At 37.9% G+C, this 14,189-nt stretch overlaps 2 protein-coding genes across 5 annotated transcripts in view; one reads left to right on the plus strand and one right to left on the minus strand.

The window, feature by feature from the left end:
• The window catches only part of LOC133531661 (calcium uptake protein 3, mitochondrial), a 99,953-nt gene that overhangs the window by 16,871 nt on the left and 68,893 nt on the right, over positions 1–14,189 (plus strand). The gene's annotated exons all lie outside the window — the stretch shown is intronic.
• Positions 4,592–6,573, minus strand: LOC133531594 (uncharacterized). The gene has a single exon (XM_061869906.1). The coding sequence runs from the start codon at positions 6,364–6,366 to the stop codon at positions 5,638–5,640; it is 729 nt and encodes a 242-aa protein (XP_061725890.1). The 5' UTR covers positions 6,367–6,573; the 3' UTR covers positions 4,592–5,637.

A 14,189-nucleotide genomic window follows, 5' to 3' on the forward strand; every position in this document is an offset into this window, starting at 1 on the left:
AGCCAGACGGACATGACGAATCTATAAGGGTTCCGTTTTTTGCCATTTGGCTACGGAACCCTAAAAAATGGAAACTTTCGCCCCTATACATACTGTCTGTGTTTCATTGTAAGATTTGTAAATAGGTAAAATGATAACATGTGTATCTGTAGAATCAAAACAAAGTAAACCTCTTTAAGGCTTAGCACGCACTGCGGTTTTTTTCTTGCGGTTGCGGTCTGGCCGAAAACGCCGAACCGCGGAGGAACTCGCACTGCGGTTGCGTTTCCGCGGTTTTCACGTTCAGTATCACAATGGATTTCCTCAGAGCAGAAGGTATGTGTTGTGGCCTTAGTTTTAAGAAATAAAAAAAATAGAAAACGTCTTCGCCAACATAAGTACTGGGTGCATCCTCTAACAAAGTTTGCCTTACACATTTCTGTCACTGTATTGTTTTATAGTTTTATCGTACAGAGCTGGTCTTTTTGCCACTTCATTAATTATGTGTTTGTTGTCTACCGGCAACGCTTCACTTTCGACCGGCAACGAACTTTCGGACTCCGACGACATAATGCAGCGCACAGCACACACCTCACTGCACCGCTCTCTGAGCCGAACTGACGAAAAAACCGCTTTTTACGAACCGCAGTGGGGGCGCTGCCGTACATGAAGTATGGGATACATAAAAACGCGCGGTTGCAAACCGCGAATCAAAATGTAGCAAGTTGCGTTTTTAAAATCAGTCACTGAAATAAATCGCAAGTGCGTGCGCTTATAAAGAATGCCGTACGTTACATTTTTTGCGGTAGCGGAACCGCTTTTTAAAAACCGCAGTGCGTGCTAAGCCTAAAATAAGTAAATTAAAATAAATCCCTTATTATGAAATTAGGACTTCAAGAAACACTATTTTACGCGAAACTTTTTTCAATAATTAACTTTCACTTATTTATCAAACGATCCAACACCTGTCAAATCATAAAACAAACTAATAACAGGATACACATTCTTGTTAATTATGTTTTGATTTGAAATGGTTAGGATACACATATATAAGTTTATTTCACCTCATTTTCTAAACTGATAAATGAGGTAGTGATGGCGACTGTACTTGACACACGCAAACTTACATTCCGACCAAAACTATTCCCGAAATAGCAGCAAACATCCCATAAATCGTAATCTCATCCCTCCGAAATGTCACTCACAACCAAAGTTCGAACACCCTAAAGGAATTTTTCAATCAAACCCGTACATATATGACTTCATAATTCGTTTCATGAGAAATGTTGCGATAAGATCAGGGCAAGCTAAATAAAACTTAAAAGGAACTAGGATATGGTAGAGTTTAGAATAGGAGTTTGTAGTGTGTAGAAAAAAGTGAAATGGCGCATTCAGTGTTTAGGTCGGTCATTGAAACAAATGTCTTGAATGCGTTTCCACGGGTGTGTGTGGTAGTTTCCTTAGTAGACATTTTTACTCAGTAATAGGGTTGTTTCCATCTACAAATCTTAGTGCAGAATTGTATCCTAATAAATTCTTTTGGATTATAAGAACATGTTAAACTACTTTTAGGGGGCCTGTAATAACCATATTTTTGTAAATATTGAATTTAAAATATCTTTTGGCACACGTCACGTGACCTAACTCGAAACGTCATTGAACATTCTGATGACGTCACAACTCTCGGATTGACACTGTTGACAGTTAGGCGATAGACAACAAATGACAAATGTCAGTTGACAGGTCGTATCTTCTACGTGCGTATGTAGTTATGTGTCAAACCGTAAACTGTGACGTCACACAACAAAGAGCGTTTTGGGCGCGAAAGCATCTGTCAAAATATATTTTGTTAATTTAACATATTTAAAGCCGTTTTTAGTATAAAAGTTCAATTTTAATAATAATAATAATAAATAATAAAATGCTTTATTGCACACTACAAAAAAAAAATGGTACAAAGTATGTAAAGGTATAAATATGTAGGTAACAACAGGCGGACTTATCGCTAAACAGCGATCTCTTCCAGACAACCTTCAGATAGAGAAATGGCGAACATAATCAAGGTAACGGGTGGTGCAAAAATAAAATAAAATACATATACTACAAATATTTAATATATATAGGTATACTACATTTATTACTATATATAAACAATATATAAATAACAAATAAATATATAAATAAATGACAAAGGAAAAGCCATACAAATAACGAAGAATTTCAAGAATAACAACTACATTTATGAAAGAGACAAGTAATGTTCTTTTAATCGGTTTTTAAAAATAGAGAGCGATTTAGCACGTTTGATGTCAACGGGCAGAGCATTCCACAGCCGGACAGCGCGAAAACTGAAAGAGTTAATGTAAAATTTCGAAGAAGAAGGAGGGGGAACTAGTAACAGTTTTTGAGAGCATCTGATAGAGGAAAGAAATTTAAACCGAGTTTTAAGATAACAAGGAGTATTGGGGTGAAACAGAGTGGCATACAGGAGGGAGAGAATATGTGCGTTGCGACGGAAACGAATAGGTAGCCACTTAAGCTTTGAACGAAAGCTTGAAATATGATCAAATTTGCGCAATCCAAAAATAAATCTAATGCAAACATTTTGAAGTCGATCAAGTTTGTTCAATTGCTCTTCAGTAAGGTCTAAATAGCAGATATCTGCATAATCTAAAATAGGCAGAAGGAGAGACTGAGCAAGCGCAATTTTAGTGGCGAGAGGCAAGAAGTTACGAAGGCGACGTAGGGAACCAACTGTAGCAAAGATCTTCCTGCTCACCTCGCTGATCTGCGGAGACCAAGAAAGAGTTCGATCTATTATCACGCCAAGATTTTTAACCTGGTTAGAAAAGGGAATGAGTACCCCATCGAATAAAACACCAGGTAAACTTTCGAAATCGACTCTTGCTATGCTTCTCGGGCTGCCAATGATAATAACTTGAGTTTTGGACGGATTAACATTTAAACCATAGCAAGAGCTCCATTCAGAAATGCGTTCTAAGTCGGTGTTAATGGAATGAACAACAAGGGGTAAATCGTCAAGCAGGCCTTGGGAGTAGATTTGGAGGTCGTCGGCATAGAGATGATAAGAAGAAAGGAGATTAGAAGTAATAGAATTTATGAAAATTGAAAAGAGTAAAGGGGACAGCACGCCACCCTGCGGAACGCCAGCCACCGTACTGCACCAAGATGAAAATAAAGAGTTATCAGCTTTAACCCGTTGCCGGCGACCATCCAAGTAGCTGTGAAACCACTTAACTGCTGCAGGAGAAACATTGAGAGAACGCAATACCCCCAACAAGATGTCAAAGTCAACGGTATTGAATGCGTTGCTAAAATCTAACAACGTCAATACCGTTAGCTTCCGGTTATCCATGCCAGAACGGATATCATCGGAAATCTTTACTAGTGCGGTGACCGTGCTGTGACCGGAACGAAACCCTGACTGGAAAGGATTAAACAAGGAGTTTTTATTTAGAAAAGAAGTTAATTGCGACTGTACAAGCCGCTCTAAAACCTTTGAGAGGAATGGAAGAATGGATATAGGTCTAAAATCAGAGAAGGAAGAAGGGTTGGACTTTTTTGGAAGGGGAATAATGTCAGCGTCTTTCCAGGAGTTCGGAAAGCTACATAGAGAAATTGAATTATTAAAGATATTGGTGATAATGGGAAGAAGAAGGTCTAGTAAAGGGAGTATCATATTCCGGCCCACACAGTCAACGCCAATAGCATTCGATGTTATGGATATAACGCTCTTCTCAACCTCACTCTCAGAGAATTTAGTGAAAGAGAAGGGAGAAGAATCAGGAATTGGCAAGGAGGAAAGATAGTTGAGTGTTTTAGCCTTATTTGGACCGCTAAATACAGTAGAGGAAGAGAAATGTTGGATAAGCTCATCTAAGTTAAGATCATTAGGTAAAGGATTATTAACAGGCTTACCAACTCCAAAAGACTTCAGGCATTTCCAAATTTTGGTTGGTTGACCATCCTCTACTGACTTATGAATGTGGCGCCGCTGAGCATCACGACACACAGTGCTGCAATGATTTCTCAACGCGTGATATTTGGATTTGTTCCTATCAGAAGCGTTTAATTTAAATTTACATTTAGCCTGATTCTTTTTATCAATTAACGCCCTAATTTCGTCAGTCAACCAGGGAGCAGGAAGATGCCTTAATTTGATTGGGCGAATCGGAGCGTGGACATCATAAAGCTGAATCAGTAAAGAATTGAAAAGTGCAACTTGGTCTTCTACGGTGTCAGCATCAGCAATCACACTCCAATCAATATTATAGGCATCCTCACGAAGTTTCTCGACCTTCAATCTTTTAAAATTGCGCTGCATAATAATTTTAGGTTTAGCTTTAGGGGGACGAATTTTATATGACAAACAAAGCAAATCATGATAGGAGAATGCATCAGCGGAGTGTTGACTATATTTCGCAACTAGCGAAGGAGAGGAGACCAAAGTGATGTCAAGAAGAGAGGGCGTACAGTTGGGAAAATGATGAGTAGCACCAGAAGGTAAAATCGAAAGATTACACGCATCAACCAGGGACTTAAGGGATTTTGACCGGAAATCGGTTTTTAAAAGACAAGTGTTAATATCTCCCATAATTATATGGTGATTATAAGAAGGCATAAGGTCTTCAAGTACCTTTTCAAAGGAAGAGAAATAGTCAATGTGAATAGAAGGAGAGTAAAAAACTCCGAGAAGGATTTTAGAGTTAGAAATCGTTAGCTCAAGGAAGAGGTACTCGGCGTCATAGGAAGATGACACCGACGAACAAATAACGGAGTGAGTGATGTGGGATCGAAGATAAATGGCTACTCCACCACCTCCTCTACCTATTCGATCATTACGAAGCAAGTGAAATCCCGGTAAAGAGTAGGAAGTCGAAGGAAGACATGGTTTCAACCAGGATTCCGATATAAGAAGAGCGTGAATTTCGGATAAATCGAAAGAAGTTAAAAGGTCATTGTAATGGGCTGGAACGCTCTGTGCATTAATATGTATAATATTCAAATGTTTAGAGACATCTTTTAATTCATTAATAAGAACATCACGCAGGGGAGGAGGAAGACTATAAAAACTGTCGGTGTCGTTATCCGATGTACAAGAAGAAAAATTATCAGTAGATACATTACTATCAATACTGCAATCCAATGTCATAAAATATAATATGTTTATATAAAAATATAAATATAAATATGTTTGTATAAATAAAACCGGTATTAGTTGGTAATACCAACTCTACTACGCCAAGTCTTCTATCCACCAGCAGTTAATTAATATTAATAACTATTTAAGGAAAAAAAAAAGTACATCACACAATCCTATAAGAAAATAAAAAGTAAAAACATGTACATGATTTAAGTGACAATAAAATTCAGCGTGAAACGAAACGTAAAAACAAAATTAAAAAGTTGTAAATTATTGACAGCTGTCATGTCACAGATATGACATCGGGACGCAAATAGAAAGTAAACAAGAAAATAACCCACGATTATTCAAGAAAAAAAGTGATAAAGTTTAACGGATATAGAGTGGGTAGCAATATATTAATGAGATTACTATCCTGCTAAATTGAGAAGGCAAACTAACAAATAACACAACAATGAACGTACATGAAAACTTGCAAGAGTAAAAAGCTCAAATTAAAACTTCTTAGGCGGCTTCCTGGACCTTTTGGACTGCTCCTGGGCAGAGCCGGCACCCGAAGATGAAGGTCCCTGAGCACGCACTGTGTCCGCCGCTGGGAACTGTTCCACCTCTGCCACAGAGGTCACGCAGTGACGCTTGTCTGCCGCATCAAGCACGTACACGTTTCCATCGCGAGTCCAGCATCTCCGAATACCAAGACGCTCCCGAGCAGCCATGAAAACTGCATGCCGCGGCTTAGTGAGAAACTCTGACAGTGTTACCCCGGAGCCCTTCAAGCGTTTCTTGTCAAACCAGACAGAGTTTCGCACAGACACATCACTGAACTTAATTAAGATGCACCTAGTTAAACTCTTGCGTGGCTGACCTAAGCGATGACAGCGCTTCACATCATTGATAGTTAGTTTATCCGCAAGATGTTCATTCAGAAGTTCCACAACGCTCGATGTCGCTTCCTGCTCAGTCTCAGGCACACCATGCAACAAGAGCATTTTCCTTCTAGAGCGCATCTCCTGCTGGTCCAGCTGCACAGTCAGAAACTGAATTTGTTTTTGCATGGCCTCCAAGGTGGTCTTGATGAATTTTTTGAAGGTATGAAATTCCGCTGACACCGAAGCAATTGTGGGATCATTTGGAGCAGCCCTCTCAATCTCTTTCTGGAACCCAGCCATCCGAGTGTTGAATGTTTCAGTCATCTCCGCCATAGATTGTTTGAGAGACTCCATCTTGACAGTTACTTTGAGGTTAAGATTGTGAAAGTGGAATATATTTTAAAGTTTTACCAAAAGGAATTAGTGACTAACTGCTGGTAGGTGAAACAAATTAATTAGTCATGAGTGTATATCGAATTTTGTCCAAAATATGTATAAATATTAAAAAACAATAAATAAATCGGCTGAGGTGATGTTGACACTTTTTATTCACCTACCCGAAAAAAATTTTAGGCCAACTTTTAGTTAATATAGAACGTAATACGAGCGTTTCAAAAAATTGGAAACAACCCTATCTAGGAGGTTGATCTGAATAATACGCACATTCCAATCGACTACGAAGGATGGGTACCTGCACCTAATGTTTTTGAAGAGTATGCAGGTATTGGCATGCTATTCAGAGCTTACTTACAACACTATAAGTAAGTCTCTTTATATTTGTCTGAGTCATATGAGCTAAGTAGTATTAATGTATCATTTATACGCGTGAAGTGAGATTAGTGTAGTGTAATGTAGTGTAGTGCAGTCTAATAACACCTAAACTCCACCTCTTCTAAAATACCTAAATGAAAATAATACAAAATCGAAAGTAAACCGACTCAGGAACGCGCAACCCGTTTATAAATGGTAATACATCCTCCGGCCGTCCGCTCCCGAGATAAACATACAAGTAAAAAACAAAACAATACGTAACACGTTGACAATGAACTATCGACAAATGATGTATTCGACGATGCAATCGATGTAGGATAAATCACCGAGGGGCAACCCGGTACTGTCTTCCATACCAACCTTACTTCTAAAAAGACGTCTAGTCCTTGCCATGTATTGCTTACTAAGTTCAAATGAGTCAAGCGTAAAAATACCAGTGATAATAGGCCTCGAAAATCCTGAACATCTATTCGTAATCGGACGACGATCTGAAGCTGGTTCTTCTAAAAGTTCGACTCGTTTGCTCTCAATAATCCATTTGAATATTACCGGCTGCATTTCACCTTACTTTTGTTGATATTAGTTTAAAGTCTCAACTCGCTTAGCCACTGTTCTTTATGAAATGTGAGATAGGTCAGACAAGATTTTACCCCCTTTTAAAACTAGACTACAGAGTAATGTGCCCTGAGTATTATCGGTCTTATCACACGCTCTGACCTGCGACACTCTTTCATGATGCAAGACGAAGCATTAACTGTCTTAAAACAAGGGAGTAAAGTTCACAGGGTGGGTTGTGGAATGATGGTGAGTACATGGTGTTGGATGTTAATAAATTATTTATGGGGTCAATGGGACAAAGGGATGAGCGCTGTGATAAGAGAGTGGCTGGCGACAAATGTTGAGATTAGTTTTAGGATGGTATGGACTACATTTTTGGAGACCATCTCAATAAAATAATTTAACTACAAATTAACATAACATATAGTTGTTAGATTTGTAGCTGGCCCCCAACGGCTTATCCTTTGTCCATTGTTGACTAAAACGGCGCGTGCCACTACCTGCAAAAAAAAGGGCCATTATGGTTTCGTCCTCAGCTACTGCTTCGGAGACCAGAGTCCACTTCCCGAAAATTTCTACTCCGTTACGCACGATTTTCGGTATCCTCTTGTATGAGACCATTGGCTGCTTCGAATGCTTACGAAAATTGCATGATTTTTTTTTCTCACACCCTGGGCGACACGACGGCACACGTTTCGCGTGTAAAGTCGATCAGTTCTTTCCGTCTGGTATTAAAAATGTGGTAACCCAGAGCTAATTTCGCTTAAGACTAAAACTTCGCTATGCTCGTCTTTTCTCTTTCTTTTCCTAGCTGCAGCCCCAATGTCATCCGATCATCAAACTTGAATATGTCTCTATTTTTTTCAGTTGACAGTTGACATACATAATGTTTTATACTTTTACGAAGAAGGCATAGCGTTTTCTTTCTACTGTAGTATAAGTATTTGAAGACTTTGCTCCCATCTAGGATTTTTATCTGTCTATGTTTATATAGCTCTAAGTCCAACCAATACAAATCTTACCTCTTTCTACTTATATAGTTTGCCAAGGGATTGTCGCATTTCAAACATAGACAGAGAGAGAATCATACTGTTACGGTCTTACGGTCTTACGCTAGTACTAGCAGCCACAAGAAAGGGTTAAATATAGTTTTTTGTTCTTATTTAGGTACTGACTTTTTGTGCTTGCCAGACTATAGTTGTTACGGATTCTGAGGACATAGCTAATATGATCTTAGTTAGGGTTTGGACTAAAGAATACGCTACTCACGACTATTTTGTCACGGGCACAATGCACTCAGGAACAATGGGATGTGGTGGGAAAAAGGAGAGACAAGATACAATACACAGTTTGTTTATTAACTAGCTTATTTGGTGACTTCGCTTACGGTATGCTATTGGAACGGTATTAGGTAATTGGAACTGCCGGAAGCATTAAATCTCATTGGTATGAGATTTTGACGTTTCAAGCCAATAAAAAATAACTTGAATCCTAAAAGGATAAAAAATATGTTTCTTCGCACCGTTAAATATTTTATAATAATAGACATAAATCAAATACTGGTATTATTATGTTATAAAAATGAAAAGATTTTTTTTATGACTTTCATTACGTAAAACGGAACTCAACTGGAATACAGTTTGACTGTATTTATCGACCGAATCGTTCCGCCATCGTGTCAAATTGCCTCATTCGCGTCCAATCATAAAAGTAAACATAGTTAAAAATATAAGTCATACCAATAGAATCGATTATATTCCCTTTGCAGATTTAATCGAGAGTCGTAAAAAATCGTTTCAAATTTGCACTGCTACAACCATAATCCCGTATCCATGTTTTTTGAAAAATACTATAGTGCTACTCCCGAGATTCATATATTCCTACTTATATCATAGTTGAAAAAAAAGGTACTATTGTTTTTTTTTTATACTTAATGTTTCATACTAGCTAGCACATTTATATCCGAGTAAGCACCTAAGTTAGATGCTAGAGGGACGATTGCTTTGCGGCAATCACGCTAATATTGCAGTGTAGAATCATTCTTAAATTTGATACCAGCGGTGGCAGCAAATTGCATTTTTATCGCTTGTCACTATGCCTATCACTTTCGCACTTACATACTTGTTAGAACGTGACAGGCGATAAAAATGCGACCGTGCTACAGTCGCAGGAGTCTTCATCGCATATATTTGCGCATCAACGCTCTCCAGTCCTCTAGATTTTAAGCAATTAGGAAAAAGATCAACTTCCTTTACTATATCAGAGCTTTTTATGTGTCAGTACCGAGTGATACTTGAAATACCAATTGCAAGCCGTCGTTTTCCGGGGGAACGGGGTCGATTAGATAAATACCCATCCTCTATCGCAATATAAAAAATGTTTGTTACATGAGTTTGTTACAAAAAAACCTAGTAATTTGTTGGAAACTAAAGAAATCTTAACATTTTTGTAAATTTACACATGAGGATTAATTAAGGAGGATTGAGGATGATTTGTCGTCACCAAACGATTTCCTGGGATTCAAACCAGTTTGTCAGTCCACTCTTTTGAATCTTCTTGCAACTTCCGATAGTGGTGATTAAAAATCTCTTGGCACGATAAGGATTATCATAATTTCAAAGAATCATGTTTCCAATCTTCCAATTAGTTTGTCTCATACCTCCAGCATATGACATCCACGGCGAGCTATTAAGAGTAAAACAATGACAAAATATTTAACAAAGTTAAATCTCTGACGAGATAAAGGGCCCAAAATAAGAAGATCGTCTCATTACCACGCAAATCTAGTAATCTAGTTATCCTCCCTAATTGGTAGCGTTGCAACTCACATTTTTATTCCACTCCAATTTGATATCTAGTACTCTGGGATTAAGTAAAATTTTTGTGGTTATTTGATCTTGCATGTATCACATTTTTGTTGTATAGATATCGTTATGTAACCGTATCTGGTATCTGACCCTGTATCCCTATCACCTGCGACCGCAGGCGAGAATTTGCCTCGAATAACCAGTATAAGATTGTATTTGAGATCTGTAAGAAGTTTTTGGATCGGAAATCATTCTTATAATAGCTATTTTGAGGCGATGTCTAAGTGTGCGATAAGAATAGACCAGGACGGCGCCGACAGAAAGACGACCAATCATATCCGTATCTACGATCTTGATTGAGATTTATTAGACGGATCGAATGAGTCGGTCCGATCTACATAAATCAGTCTTTAAATACTGCATACAGTTCTACAGTCTTCAAAAGTGAGGCTAGATCTTATACGTGTATAAATTAAGCTTAAACTTCTTTGTTTTTCTGTTTGATAGATCCCGGTTTTGTTTCATTTAATTGTCCTGCGTATTACAGTCCGTAAATATCTGCCTAGATCTTATTTTGTGAAGGAGTAAGTCGAACATCCTTTATTTTTGTACTGTAGAGCTGTTGTTTTGTCCTTCGCAGGTTGTGCTGGTTGGTTCAGGAATCGGATCGGAGGATGATTTGTTTTGACCACTCGTTAACGCTTCTTGTTTGTTGAAAAAGTGCGATTTATTGACAGGGATCGCTTTATATATACATGCGGTCTTCTTTGAGGCGAACTTGCTCAATGCTGTTGGGTCGGGTTTATTTACGATGGGCTTAATTAAATCCATACCAAACAGAAGCAGTGAAACGAATGCCGATCGTTCAAGTGTTTATTACGAAAATGTAAAAGCCAAATTGCTAAATCAGAGCTTTCATAACTAAATCAGACAAACTACCTATTTCATGAGCACACAGACCTCTTCTGTACATGAGCAGTAGTGTGGTAACATTTTCCCTTACTATGAACAAACTACAAACACCTTATTAGTGTATGTTTTAAAAAAACTAATGAATTACGCAATCAACACTGTTCATGAACTTGGCCTCCTAATCCTACGTCTACCGTGATCTTCACAATGACCTGATTTTTAATGCTCGCCACCATCTGATCTGCACTCTTATTCCTCTTATCTACATAGTTTCAAAGTTCACTTTACTCAAAGCTGTCTTCACAGAAAAACTATCAATCATTCAAACTCTGACACAAATTGGCAAAGGCGGGCTACAGACAAAACATTGGAAGGATTATAGTAATCCTTTGATTTTTCAAGGGCATCGACTATTTCGTCTGAATGGATACTGCTATTTCAAACAAGGTACAGTATAGTGGCTATATACGAATTGTATCTAAATATAAGATAACGAATGACGAAATTTTTATTAGATTGATTTAGTAGTCTATGTATTGTTTCTCAAAAGTTATCCGTGAAAGATTCTACGGGTTATTATTATTATTATCCCTACTAATATTATAATTGCGAAAGTAACTTGTCTGTCCTTCTGTTACCTCTTCACGCTTAAACCTCTGAACCGATTTAGATGAGATTTGGTATGGATATAGTTTAAGGCACAAGAACAAATAGTTTTTCAATCGATCAATCATCATCATTTGACGCAGACGAAGATGCGGGCAGAAGCTAGTATTCTATAAATACAGTTGTCGACCAATGCAATTGCTGTAGTTGAATAGCAATCATCCTGAGGTCCTGTGTGTAAGCACCGGCCGAAATTGCATCGTTTAATGAACCGGACATGACAGATGGCCGTGTGACCGTTATTGTTTTCTCACTGCGGGCCATTTCATGTCCAGTGTAATGTAAAATATGAAAATTATGTTTAGGGAATAGAGGAAATCTACTTTTTACTCAGTGAGTGACTGATTCAAATAAAATGTTTCGACGAAATGCACGAACCGAGTTGTTTTTGGGTAATTTCGGAGTGACAGTATATACAAATGTTATAATTTCATTAGTCATGATTATGGTAGAATTATTTGCCGTAGTACATAAACATATATATTTATTTACCTATACACATACATAGCACTGTTAGCATCAATAATAGCGGGTAAATCAACACGCCTAAAGGATCTGCTATCCTGGAATACTTTTCCAAGGGTGTATCTTTGCAGTTCGCGTTCAAAGGTATTTGTCACAGTCTATTGTTTTACATATTCAGAGATTTATCTCTTTTTGTAAAGATCATGGTAGATACTTTTAGATATACGGATCCGCTACTTTTGCTGCTGACTGTGCCACCATACATCTTTGCCAATTATAACCATCCAAATTCGTATTACAACATTTCAATCCGGTATCCGAAACGGGTCCGAATCCGTCAGAAGAAACGCCTACCCTTCCAGATTTGACTTTTGTGACTTGGGACGCGTAAAAAGTTGTCACATCGAATGGCGTTTTCGAACGGGCTCACAAATCATATGTGACGTCGGGTTAAATGAAGTACATAGTTGATTGGTCGATACGTGGTGTGGAATATTTTGGTGTGGCAAGCCATCCATAGGTATTAGGCACTGATGTTGTGAATAAAAATAAAACAATACATCCAAGAGAAATAGAAGTCTGGTACATTGTGTATAAAAAATAATATAAATTACCCAAGTCACTGTGAAGTTGTTCTCTTAGGAAATAACAATTTGTATTTTAAAACTTAATTTCCTGAAAAGGCGCATAAACTAAAATATATCGTTCTGGCTATTTTAACCACGTTGGCACCTTATAGAACAAAAAAAACCTACGCAATAAATGTGTATTTATTGAAATATACACCGCTAATTTTAAAAGAATCGTTTCCTGGTCATTTACCTTTTAAACTTGTTTTATCAAAAACAATCAGGCACATTGTAATGGTTACTTCAAAGATATATCACGAATATTTACACATATTTAAATGTAACATGACAGGTACTGTACAAATTGTTTTGTAATTTTATTCCAAGTATTATTATACTTTAATCTCGTGCATAACCATAAGCACGTCGCAAGACGAGCCTTGTACCACACACGGTCGCACGCGCAGAATTCACTTTCAATCATTGTGACAGTCAGATTTGTGATCGATCGGCTTTGGCGCGGCAGCAAAACAAAACACCCGCCATTTTGTCTCCCGTATCTATGGAGATACTTGGATCACGCTGCGGGTGTCTTTGACAATGAGGTTTTGATGAGGATTCCTATGCCAATGAAGTTATTTTTGATTGAACTCGATAATCGATCATGTAAAGGACATGGGTTCTGTTTTGTATTTTGGCAATATTTTTATCATTCCCGTTGTCAATGGTTGTTTGAAACAGTGTTTAGAAATAGACATGTTTTGCGTTGTAAAATTCCACATTTTATAACTATAACGGCGCGTCGTAAAACTATTGCGTTCCCGTTTGTTTTGCGTTGCTTCATAATTAGCAGATATGACAACAGCAAATAATTTTTATGCATATTATAATCCTGCTATAATTTATGTGCAAGACCCAAACTGATCTGTACCCCTAGTGTAAATAAATTCGATTTCCAAACGTGACGTACGCGTTTGCGTTTAGTCTCATTTTGTATTGGATTTCGAAAGAGCGCGCCAAGCGGGACGTTTTGGAAACTCAAAATCCTATACAAAATGAGACTTAACGCAAACGCGTTCGTCACGTTATGATGTCGATCAAAGTTACACTAGGGGTACAGATCTTATTCGGAATGAAAAACAAAACACTGTTTCCGAAATTTAAAAGCTCCATTTTGGCTTTGAAGAAAATCTACATATCGGGTACCAAGCGTTGTCTTTTAGCCTGGGTATTCTGGGTAATCAATTCCCGCACCAATAAGGAAATTCATGAACCTTCGTACAACTTATCACTCCCGAACTCTGTTTCCGATCGTCCCCATCGCATAACTCATAACCCCAGTCCATTGCACCTGCAATTTGTGAATGATTGCGACAGAACAATTTGGGCGGGCTACAACAAAAGGTAGCGCAGATTCTGATTGTAATCG

The sequence above is a fragment of the Cydia pomonella genome, chromosome 2, assembly GCF_033807575.1.
Source record: "Cydia pomonella isolate Wapato2018A chromosome 2, ilCydPomo1, whole genome shotgun sequence".
Taxonomy (NCBI): Eukaryota; Metazoa; Arthropoda; class Insecta; order Lepidoptera; family Tortricidae; genus Cydia; species Cydia pomonella.